Here is an 11931-nt window from a genome sequence, read left to right as displayed (position 1 = left end):
AATAAATCTAAAGCAACTGGCCGTAAAATCCTCCTAATATGTCCACAGAGACTCAGGAATAATGTTCATATAACAAACTGAACTCACCAACAACAACAGTACAGACAAAATATTTGCATTAAAATAAATATTTTGCAGACTGCAAATCATGTTTATGTTTTGAAATCATGTTTTGGCATGTGGCGCTGCCTACAGCCATCTACCAATCATTGCAGCCAGTAGAGTCTCAGCTGCCGAGCAACCACGGGTTGCCAGTTACGTCAGAAAACGAAACCTAAAAGACCTCGGTATTCTGAATTTGAATGTAGTAACTGTTTTTGGCCACATTCTTACATATGGCACCTTTAAATGAACGGATGAACTGAATAGTTAACATTTTGCCATATCATCATCATTCTTTTTATTGTCAAATAGCATGAAATGTTTATTTTCAGTGATCGGCACATATATTAAAATAGATGCATCGATAGAAAAGTGGAAGCCTATTGTAATTGTCATTACCAAGAAAATACATGAATATTACATTAGAAATCACATTGTAGTGGTGTAATATCTCATTTTTTATTATTATTCACACTATTACTATTGTTATTGCCAAGCTTATACTTGGACATTATGAAGAAGATAACAACCTCCCTTTTCAAAAAATGATTGCCAGACCATGTCGATCACCATGTTGTTGCTGAAGTGTAAGGCTAATTGTTTGCCTGTCTCGGTCTCCCAGGTGGTTTGATAAATCATTCTCCATTGTGATCTACAAGAACGGGAAGAGTGGACTGAACGCAGAGCACTCGTGGGCTGATGCACCCACTGTTGCTCACCTGTGGGAGGTGGGTTTGTCTCTGTCTTATAGGTTTAAAAAAAAAAAAAAAGCAGCAGAAAGATTTATCATTTTTCTGATAGCTGCTGCTGCTGCTGCTGATAAGGTGGGTGTAAGCCACGATGGAAAGTTCCCCAGTGAACCATGTGAGTGCGAGTGGTTAATGAAACACTGCTTTTTAAAGATATATTTGTCGCACCTACTGTTGGTGATGAGAGGGGAAGTTTCCAGAGTGACCAGTCTAATAAGTAGGTGAAAAGTAGCCCATTAAAATATTCATATGTTCTTCCAAATCATCCATAGAAATGCAAAAGGTTAAAACACAACACAATAAATATTTCAAATGAATGGATTGAGTAATTGTTAGGCTACGTCCACAGCAATGTTTGAATTTTAGATTATTTTAATGAAATGTAATTTTTATTTTAATGAAAAATGTGGATGATGTTGGACTGGTGACCTGTCCAGGGTGTGATTGATGGATGGATGTTGTGTATTTGGATGTAAACATGAGAATGTTTTCCTCTTCTTCAGTACACCCTGGCCACAGATGCCTTCCAGCTCGGTTACACTGAGGATGGACACTGTAAGGGCGAGGTGGACCGCTCACTCCCCCACCCTCAGAGGCTTCAGTGGGACATCCCCTCTGAGGTAATTATTCCTCTAGTTCTTATCACCACCTACATGTTTTTACGATTGTGTCTGAAGGCTTTCATTCCGTCACTTTGTGCACTATTTTTGTTGTGTTTTCCCATTACAATTCACACTTTTATTCATCAAAAGAGTTGCAAAATGACTAGAAAATATAGTCAAGACATTGATAAGATTAGAAATAATGATTTTTATTCAAAATAATAACTTTGCCCTTTCGTCAAAGAACCAGCAAAGCTGTTTTCAGCTGTGCTAGCATCATTGCACAAGGGATTTCTTATCATCCAATAGTCTTCTAACGCCATTAGCAAACACAATGTACCATTAGAACACTGGAAATGGGCCTCTATACACCATGTACATATTCCATTAAAAACCAGACGTTTGCAGCTAGAATAGTCATTTACCACATTAACAATGTATAGAGTGTATTTCTGATTCATTTAATGTTATATTCATTCATTGAAAAAAAAAAAAAAAACGTGCTTTTCCTTCAAAAATAAGGACATTTCTTAGTGAGCACAAACTTTTGAACGGTTGTGCACGTGGCTGTAGAGGCAGGCACAGGTCCCCCACACCTATGTAGGGACTCCATGTGACTGTGATCCCCCCCCGTTTATGACAAAGTGAAAATGCCCAATTCCTTTCAATCTTTCTTTAAGCCTCTTTCATATTTTAGCAGGAAAAGCATCATTGTTATTGTCACATTAACGGTCAGGATAGGAGTTGGTGAGACAGTCACATGCACACTCAAACGGACCATTCACACGGTGCTGACGCATCACAGTAATTAATCACAAGTAGCTTTTGTCAAAATGGAGCCCGTTGGAACTCAGCCATCAGTATTATTTTCCTGCTGTGAACAAGTCTTTTTCAGTCCATGCTAATGCACGTTTTGATGAGTTAAAAATTTGCTTTTTTTGTGACATTTACTGCCAATTTATCATTTAGTTAAAAACACAAAAACAAAATGAGTCAGAATATTCTCTTAATCTCAAAAGAACAGGAATCATATTGAGGAGGAGAAAGACGGTTTTTGATAATAAACCAGTGTAAAGACTCGACTCGGTGATAAGCTAGCATGGATATGTGTCCTAGCGTTAATGTCTCGCATGTGGCACAGTGCGTAGATCCATATAAATATCATCACTCTCAAGTTCACTTTCTCTTTTACTTTTGGGACCGACCCAAATGAACCGGGCCAAAATGTCTTTGCGTGTCTCTTTCTTTCTCTTCTGCCGCCTCACTGTCTGACTTCCTGATGCAGAGAGCCAAGTATTTATTTATTCTTATCAACTTCCACAAGCTGTGTGCATACAAAAAAACAAAAAAAAACAATCTGGAAAGTTATTTTTCATTAAGTGGAAGCTGTGTGTTTCTTTTAAGTCTTTTAAGACATTGAGGGTGTTTTCTAATACTTGCTTTTGTGTTAATAAGAGGGTACAAAATATGTATTACAGTAGATGGGGGGTGGGGGGCTCTGTTCACGCACATTATATAATAAAGCAAGTACATTCTTGTTGGAAGAGGCTTTTAGATAAAGGAATTATTTTGGCAAGATCAGAGGGACTTTACAGGCATATTATTATGGGTTAATGAAGAGTTCATTACAAGGGGACAGATGGAAAAAGTAGTAAAATAATGAGGAGTGAGGAAACCACTGTGGCCACTGATAAGGAGTGAAGGATAACATTATCATCATCTCATTTTAACAGTGTTGCTTTATTGTGTGTGTGTGTTTATGTCTTTAGGACTTTTTTTCTGGCATAAACACTGATCTTGGACCAAAACCTAGCCCTAATGAGGCAGTAACTTGAGTTTAAGACTAAGATTTAAAGTGTAGTTGGGTTAGAGTTAGAGGCAGTATCTTGTTGGGGATAATGCCTTTGTTTTCGTCCAAAAAACATCCCCTCAGCCACAAAGCTAAGGGCCCTGATCACTTTTTGGCAACCGGATGACTGCAGGTTACCATTTACGTTTGCCCTTTCCAGGTATTTCCACAGGTAAAATGGACTGAGATAGCCGTAATGATTAAGATAAGAGAGTCCTTTATTTGCCCCACAGTGGGGGAATTTACAGCAGCAAGACCGTAAAGATAAGGATAATAAATAATAACCACGCATTAACAAGAAAAGTACAATATAAAAAAAGATCTCAACACTGAGACCATATAACAAAGTTAAATAGAATAGAATATATAGTGTAGGGTTAGGGTTATAACTCGTATTTTTCCCCCAAATGAAACAAATGGAGCAAAGATATCCCCGCAGCTGCAATGTAGGAGCCCAAATCACTTTTTCTTGGCAACTTGCAGTTAACTATACTGCATGTTGATGTTTGCATTAGCCCTTTAGAGGGTAAAATGGCCTGAGAGGACTATTGTATATGAAATATAATTCCCCCCCCCCAATTGAAACCAAGTGATTCTCAAACCCAAATGTTTTCCTTGGCTACAAGATAGGAATTTAATCTCTTTTTGGCAACTGGAGTTTGTTATTGTTTGCACTCGTGCACCCTTCACATGCATTTCAACAGGTTGTGTGTGTGGGGGGTTGAGGTGAGAGTATCGGTGAGTTTAAAAATTAACTTTACAGGTGGTTTCCCGTTGCAAAATTACTGTGGTCGTCACTGAGGTGACATTTCGTCTATTCAGACCTTTCAGAGATTAATAATGGCACCCATGAGGGGAAAGGGTGAGGTTTATTTGGCATTTCACTGAGCTCAGAGACTGTTGGAGCAATTTTGGTTTCAGAATCACAACAAAGAAAAGCAGAGATAATGGGGAATTGGAAGAATGAGAGCAATCCCCCTTTTAAAGTAAGATCCCACTTGGAGCTGAAACAATGAGTCGATTGTTTATCGATGACGAAATAAATCGTCAACTATTTTGATAATTGTTTTGAAGCTTTTTTTCATGATTAAAACAAGATTTCTGATCGCTGTAGCTTCTTAAATGTGAATATTTTCTTTGTCGCTTTGCCCCACATAACAAAAAAAAAATCATTAAAACTGAATCATTATGGTTTGTGGACAAAACAAGACTTACGAGGGTTTGACAAACACTGATTACTTTTTTTTTTTTTATGTTTTATGACATTTTATGGACCAAACAATTCATTGAGAAAATAGTAGTTAGCTGTTGTAGCTCTAATCCCACTCTTCAGCCATAAATGTTGTGTTTCCATCATGGCCATGTTCGATGTGGTACGGTATTGTACGGTTTGGAATGGTAAAATCAGAGGTCAAAGCTGGGAACTGTACCTTTTACTTTACCTGCTCGGTTTGTGGCCTTGTGTCTCGACAGGAAGTTGACGCTTTTTTGCGGGAATGGACTGCAGGCTTTTGCCTGAACTTTCATGCGATATTTACACCGATCAAATTACATGGATTTTTTTTCTATCGCCCAATCAAGTGACATGTCAGGGGTGGAGCCAACTGGTCCAGCTCCACTGTATAATTTTATTTTGGTAGCCCAAGGGAAGTGTACCAAAGAATGGAACGGTTGGGGCTGGTTATTATGGTACTTTTCCTAATGAACTATTGGTGCTCTGGCATCAGCATGACTTGTAACACACAATAGACTTGGCATCTGTTCAGACGCTCTGTTTTACACAGGACCAACAGACCAATGGTTGTCCGTCCCACTCTTATAATAGCAATATCCTCAGGAAGACCCTGAGTGAATCAAACCTGGTACAAAGGTTTATCTGATATTTGACATAATGCCACATGTCAAGGCCACTGACAGGATTCAATAATCCTTAACTCTTAACAACCAAAGACCGAGTGAGTACCCTTTTATTAAACATTTAAAAATGTCATGTCTGGGCTAAGATGCCACAGAGTCAGTGCGCTTTACATGGATGTGAACAATGACCCTCTAGCTGTAACACACTGATGTAAAGGAAAATCACATTCAGTTACACTGGGGACCCTGCACCACAATTTGGAAATGTTAAGCATGTTTTGCCCAGCTCCTAGATCTACTTTTTAGTCCACTTGGCTGCAGGGATGGTGGAAGGATCACGTTTGGTCTTGTGGTCAAACTACCTCGATGTTTATGGCTGTTGGATGGATTACTGTAAATCTTTTCTCAGGCACTCAAGCTCCTTAAAGAGAAATTCCTGTTGGTTTAGTTTTCTACTCATTTCTAAAAGCAACAGCTATTAACTATCAAAATGTCAATTCAATGTTTTTTAATTTAAAGTAGTCCTATTATGCTATATTTCTCCAAGTTAACCTAGTTCCCTGGTGTCCTAATCAGTAAAACGAAACTTAAGGGACAGGAAATGACATCAGCCACAGAGGCTACTGGGAGCTAACAGCAGTTAGCATTTGGAAAAGTGATCATTTGCAGGCTCTAGCAGACACATTGCCGTCATATATAACATGTATCCACTGGACAGATAAACCCTCTGAGGCTGGAGTTTGTGTAGAACTCTGTGCTGCACTGTGGAGCCAAGAGTAGAACTTTTCGCAGACTTCTGGTTTTTCAGATACCGTTGCCCTCGCCAGCACTCTTTACGTGTTTTACGAACAAAGCGAGACAACAATTCCAGGAATTTAGCCTCTTGTGACTTCCCAATGAGTGCGGAAGTCAACATTGTGTGTTTTATCTCCTGTACTTAGACTGAGGAGGACCACAAAATCATCTTTTTTCACACTTTGCCCACTGATGGGGCCCCCAGAGTCCCAAATATTAGCATTAAAAGGTTGACTTTGCATAATAATGTCCCCTTTAAATGATAAACAAATTTAAAAACTTCAAAAGATGAGACTGAGCCGACTTTACCACTGTGTTTCTGGGTCACCTTTTACTATCCAGTACCATTTTTAACCATTTGGGAATTGTAGGTAGAAATTCTTTGCAAGTGGAATCTGAATCTGTTTGCCTGTTGTTGATTTATACATGACTTGAGACCAGGGTCACTCTCCTTTTCATGATGCTCCTTGAATCTGGACTGCAGACAGGCCAGTCGAGCGCACACACACAGTTGTGACTCATGTAAAATGAGGCCTTGCGTCTTTGGTACATAGCCCTAATGTGGACTTGTCTGACCACATGACACCGTCGTCCACTGTCTCGTCTCAGATGAGTTCAGGCTCTGAGAATTCAGCGATGCTTCTGCACAAAACATACACAGTTTTTCCACGTATTCCTCATTTTTACAGTCATTATTAAAATGGGGTTTATACCTGCGCCCCCCCCCCCCCCCTTTATACAATGACATGAAAAGAGAATGTAAAAGAAGACAGACACTGATCTGGACCACTTTCTGTTTTGTTAATTATTACAATCTTTCCTCGCTTGATTGATATAGTGCTGCTCTATTTTCTGTGGACAATTAACCAAGGTTCAAATCGACGATTGCAGACGTGATAGAAGATGATTCATCGCGTAGTAGAGTGTTTAGTCAGACCGCCACAGATCCTGCAGAGTGAAAATTATTAAATCTGGAGCCACTTTGTTTTGACCTTCTCTGTTTTTCAGTGCCGAGATAGTCGCTCACAATGACTTGTAGAACAAAGTAACCACAGGAAATGACTCCAAACTGAGATAACCTGTGCTTGGCAGGATGTTGTTCTCGAGCTTCTTGACACCAAGAAGTAAGTCGTCTTCAGGAAACGATGAAACCGCAGAGTTTGAGTATAGACTCAGACAGAGACTGAGCTTTTATCTGATTTGATTAGTCAGAGCTACTGTTCACATATGGTGGATATGATTGTCTGCTCTCTGAAGTCGAGGGTTTGCGTTCTGTCATGAACAGGAGGCAGCAATTATTTTTTGCTGGTTTTCCCCACAAATTAAAAATCTATTTACAGGAAGGTGACGTTTCTCTTTCAGTTTGCTGTGATATCAAATGGTTTTCCTGTTTCCCTTTTTCCTGTCTCCACTAACATTGCCTACTCCCCCTTTCATGAATCTAAGTATAGCAACCAGTGAAACGGTCATTACTCTTCGGTCTTATCTTTGGAGAAACACATTTCCTTATAAATAATACAAAAAAATGTTTACATTTTGTTTCAGGTTTGAAGTTTGTTTGCTCTTCTCTGTGACAGGTTCAGGCTCAGGTGCAGAGCTCCCTGGCTGTTGCTCAGACACTGGCGGACGATGTGGACTGCCACATTTTCCCCTTCAGAGAGTTTGGCAAAGGACGGATCAAGAAGCTCCGCGTCAGCCCGGACGCATTCATACAGATCGGCTTACAACTGGCATACTTTAGGGTAACACACGCTCTCCATGTCTCTCAATCTATACATATCTATGTATGTATACACTGCCGTAGGGTCACCTGTACAATTTGTTTGTGTTTTCCATTAAAAGTCAGACTTTTATTCCTCAAAAGAGTTGCAAAATGAATAGAAAATATAGTCAAGACATTGACAAGATTAGAAATAAGGATTTTTATTCAAAATAATCATTTTGCCCATTTGTCAAAGAGTCAAGTCAGCTGTGCTAACATCATTGCATTGGGTTTTCAATGGTTTTCCAATCATCCAATAGCCTTCTAACGCCATTAGCAAACACAATGTACCATTAGAACACTGGAAATGGGCCTCCATACACCTATGTACATATTCACAGCTAGAATAGTCGTTTACCACATTAACAATGTATGGAGTGTATTTATGATTAATTTAATGTTATATTCATTGGAAAAAATGCGATTTTCCTTAAAAAATAAGGACATTTCTACGTGACCCCAAACTCTGGCTGTGGTGGAAAGATATGAGAGGGGAATACTGTCATCCTGCTGTGATGTCTGTCTTTAGGAATGAGGTTACAAACTGTTGCATGCAAATCATCTGGCATGAATTTCTATGGAAGATAGGTTTTTGCACAAACAAGGTTTCATGACTCATGATCTATCCAGTGCTTGCATATTTCAGTATATCTATGAGTAACTCTCATCGCTGTCGTCCTGTTGAAACTTAATTCCTCCACCTTCCCGCAGGATCGCGGCGGTTTCTGTCTGACCTACGAAGCTTCGATGACACGTCTGTTCAGGGAGGGCAGGACCGAGACGGTGCGATCCTGCTCCAACGAAAGCTCTGCCTTTGTCAAAGCTCTCGATGGCGGAGAGGTAACGAGTCAGACACGTGCACACAGAAAAACGAAAATCTCTGATGGATAACGAATGAATAAGTGATCTTAGGTTTAAGGGATTTGAATGAAAGTGTGATTTGGTTCGATCAGGCGGAGGAACGATGCAGACAACTCTTCCGACTGGCTTCAGAGAAGCACCAGAACCTTTATCGGATGGCTATGACCGGTGCAGGAATTGACAGACACCTCTTCTGCCTGTATGTGGTTTCCAAATACCTGGGGGTGGAGTCACCATTCCTGAAAGAGGTAAGCAATCGATCACTGTCTGTGCCGCTGTCATTGGCGTTTCACTTATGCCATGAAGTACAAAGCAGTAATGCACACCTGTCAGCTTGATCTTTACTGATCCAAATCCAGGTCATGGTTTTAACATGGATTAGGAGGAAAAGAGCCTGTGTTGAGTGAAGCTCAACTTAAAAATGTATTGTAAAGAAATATGGGATGAGATGAACTTTTGACCTGATTGACTAGAATAAAGGTCAGGGTGTCATTGTTAATATATCAGTGTGACCATCGTGGAGCTCCGTGTGTTCACTGTGAATTTACCTGAACTGGACTTTAATCCTTCAAAAACCAGACGGTTGCACCAACAGAGAAAGGTTGGATGTGACGATTTATCTCAGTTTATATCATTTCTTTTTTCCCCCGCGCTCTTCCCCACGTTGCAGGTTCTGTCGGAGCCTTGGCGTCTCTCCACCAGTCAGACTCCAGTGCAGCAGATGGAGCTCTTTGACCTCAAGAATCACCCAGACTTCATTTCACTGGGTGGAGGATTTGGACCCGTGAGTCGCTCGTCAATTTACCTCGAGATGTGTCCGCATATTTAACATAATCCAGTTTCACGTGCATCAGACTGTGTGAGGCTAATCTCTGGTGATGATGATGATGATGATGACGTGTGTGTGTGTGTGTGTGTGGTCATGTCAGGTTGCCGATGACGGATATGGGGTTTCGTACATTATTGTGGGCGAGGAGTTGATCAACTTCCACGTGTCATCCAAACACTCCTGCAAAGAGACTGTAAGTAAACTCGACTTTATCTACACAAAAAATAATGCACACACACAGGTTTGCATGGATATTCTTCTTGGGACACTGCATTGATTTATGTGGACAGCTTAAACAAAGCTTTATCCCAAACCTGAACCATAACTAGTTAATGGCTAACCCTTACGGAAGCGCATTGCATTAATTTAAAAGAAAGGAAAAAAAGAAACTCCTGTTTTTCTGAGTTATTTATTTTAGTTTTCTGTTTTCCGTGGTATTTTTTTTTTTTTTCTGAATTATCGAGATACTTCGAACTCCCGCGAGAACTCGCACGTGACTCCCATGCCTGCGTAAAGTCGACAAACTAATGGGAATACATCCATCTATGACACTTAAAGGAACACCGTGTAGTATTTATGGGTTTATATGACCCAAAATCCACTTTTGTATACATATTATGTGCTCCTGCAATTGTCTAGTCGCTGTATAATATTATTTGTTTCAAAGTAAAACTTGATTAAACTCAACAAGCCGTCCATGTTACTAGTGCTGGGCACGTTAACAGAGGTTAACTCCCGTTAATCGCGCCAACGTTAGCGCACATCGCGTTTCTACGACGACTGACCGGAAAAGGGCGCGTGCGACGCCATGTTTACGTGCCGCGGCACAGGAGTCCAGGCACCGTTTACCAGTTGGCTGCGTTAGCTCCTTTAGCGCCGTTAGCGCGCCTACAGCCGAAGTAGGAGCGGTCTGTTTATTAAACGGAAAAAGAGCAGCGTTACAAATAGCTGCGTATGTGTGCTCATTTTAACAATTGGGAGTCACGTAAACATGACACCATTAACGTTAGCGCCGCAATCCGCCGTTAACACGTTAATGTGCCCAGCACTAGTTGTTACCATTAAATCGGGCTCTCCATAAAGGAATGCATGCGTTTTAATGTTTCAAATTCTGTAATAATTCTGTAAATCGGAAGAAGAAAAATACTCGGAAAAATTTGTGCAGTGAATGCAATGTGCTTCCTTAAACCTTATCCAAAACCACAATTTAAAACTCTCAGCCCTAAACCTAGTTCCTCAGAAATTAGGTTCTTCCTCATTAGGACCAGGTTTTACTTTACTGGTCCTGATGAGCTCCAGAAGTGGTAAGAAAACAAAAATACTTAGCTAAGGACTTATTATTAGACTTAGTATGTTAACCGTTTCTCCTCTCCACTTCCTGTCACCTCTTCGTCTGTCTGTAGATCTCTTGTAGACCTTAGTAGTCTTAATTTGCTTCTGTGGTTTTTCTTTCCTAACAGGACTCCCACCGGTTTGGAGCTCAGGTCCGTAAAGCTCTCCAGGACATCATGACTGTCCTCTCTGTTGAGCCTAAACCCTCCTCGTCCTCCAAAGGCTCAGTGAAGCCACAGGCCAAGAAGCTCCTCTGAATGCAGTAGGCAGCATCCGTTCAGCCTGTTGTAATTTAGAAAAAACACTTTTTTTTTTTTTTTTTTTTTAAAGCGCCCCATTACGTAGAGCCTCACAAGTGTCGTATAAGTGAATTGAATAATTTAAAGGGAGGGAACACATGTTTTGAACATGAGCATGTTCAACATGTTTTCTTTCATTCATAGTTATTCCATTTGCCCTTGCATGAACATATAAACTTGTTTTCTCAGTTATATGTGACATATATACAAAACGCTTACATTTCCTGCTTTTTCTGTGAATAATATGAGATCTGTGAGTGGTGATTTTTCTTCTTCTTAGAAAGAGGGAGTCAAAGTCACCACTTAGGAAGGAAGTCTTTAGGGAACAAGACGCGTTTCCTCATTTAACACGTCCGAGTTCCCTATAAAAGTGAAGAGGGGGGGGGGGGTCGGGATATGGCGTTTTAGTTTTTAAGTTCGTAGACCTTTTAAAGTGTGAAATGACGCTGCACGGCTGATCCCACTGACGCGGTCCACTGCGGTTTTATATTCGTGTTTCCGGGGTCAGAGAGTGTTAAATGTTAAAGTTGCAAGGCTAAAAAAATGGAAAACGATGAGTCGGACGGAAACTACCTGAAAGGTAGAGGATACGACGGAGGGGCCGCCGCGTCCACGTCCTGACCCAGAATTCCATTCCATTACGTCAAAAAAGGGAATCCTAAACATGACCCGGAAAGCTCACGTCACAGTCCGAGGTGTGGCTCTTTTTATTTTTGTTGAATCTCCGCATGCCGATGAGAAACTGTCAAAGGTCATGAGCGTTATTGTTTTTTTTATTCTATTTTTCTTTTATATTGAAGCGAGGCTTTTTAAGAACTGTGCGCCAAGTTATTGGTTCAGTAAAACAGTTTCAATGCAACATTTAAGTCAATGCAATTCCTAAAGGAAACCTTG

The 11931-nt window shown here is 40.4% G+C and overlaps 1 protein-coding gene across 1 annotated transcript in view; it reads left to right on the top strand.

The window, feature by feature from the left end:
* Positions 1-10995, top strand: part of cpt1a2b (carnitine palmitoyltransferase 1A2b) — a gene marked incomplete at its 3' end in the record, with an annotated part of 21317 nt that extends 10322 nt beyond the window's left edge. Inside the window, exons 11-18 of the mRNA XM_083896513.1 lie at positions 725-830; positions 1355-1471; positions 7532-7696; positions 8428-8556; positions 8670-8825; positions 9248-9361; positions 9507-9599; positions 10867-10995. Of these exons, the coding sequence (XP_083752639.1) occupies positions 725-830; positions 1355-1471; positions 7532-7696; positions 8428-8556; positions 8670-8825; positions 9248-9361; positions 9507-9599; positions 10867-10995 (1009 nt within the window). The remainder of the gene's footprint in view (positions 1-724; positions 831-1354; positions 1472-7531; positions 7697-8427; positions 8557-8669; positions 8826-9247; positions 9362-9506; positions 9600-10866) is intronic.
* Positions 10996-11931: the final 936 nt, after the last annotated feature.

This window comes from Microchirus variegatus, assembly GCF_963457635.1.
Source record: "Microchirus variegatus genome assembly, chromosome: 10".
In the NCBI taxonomy this organism is placed as follows: domain Eukaryota; kingdom Metazoa; phylum Chordata; class Actinopteri; order Pleuronectiformes; family Soleidae; genus Microchirus; species Microchirus variegatus.
Note: the sequence above shows the minus strand (reverse complement) of the source record. Positions and strands in the feature narration are given on the sequence as shown.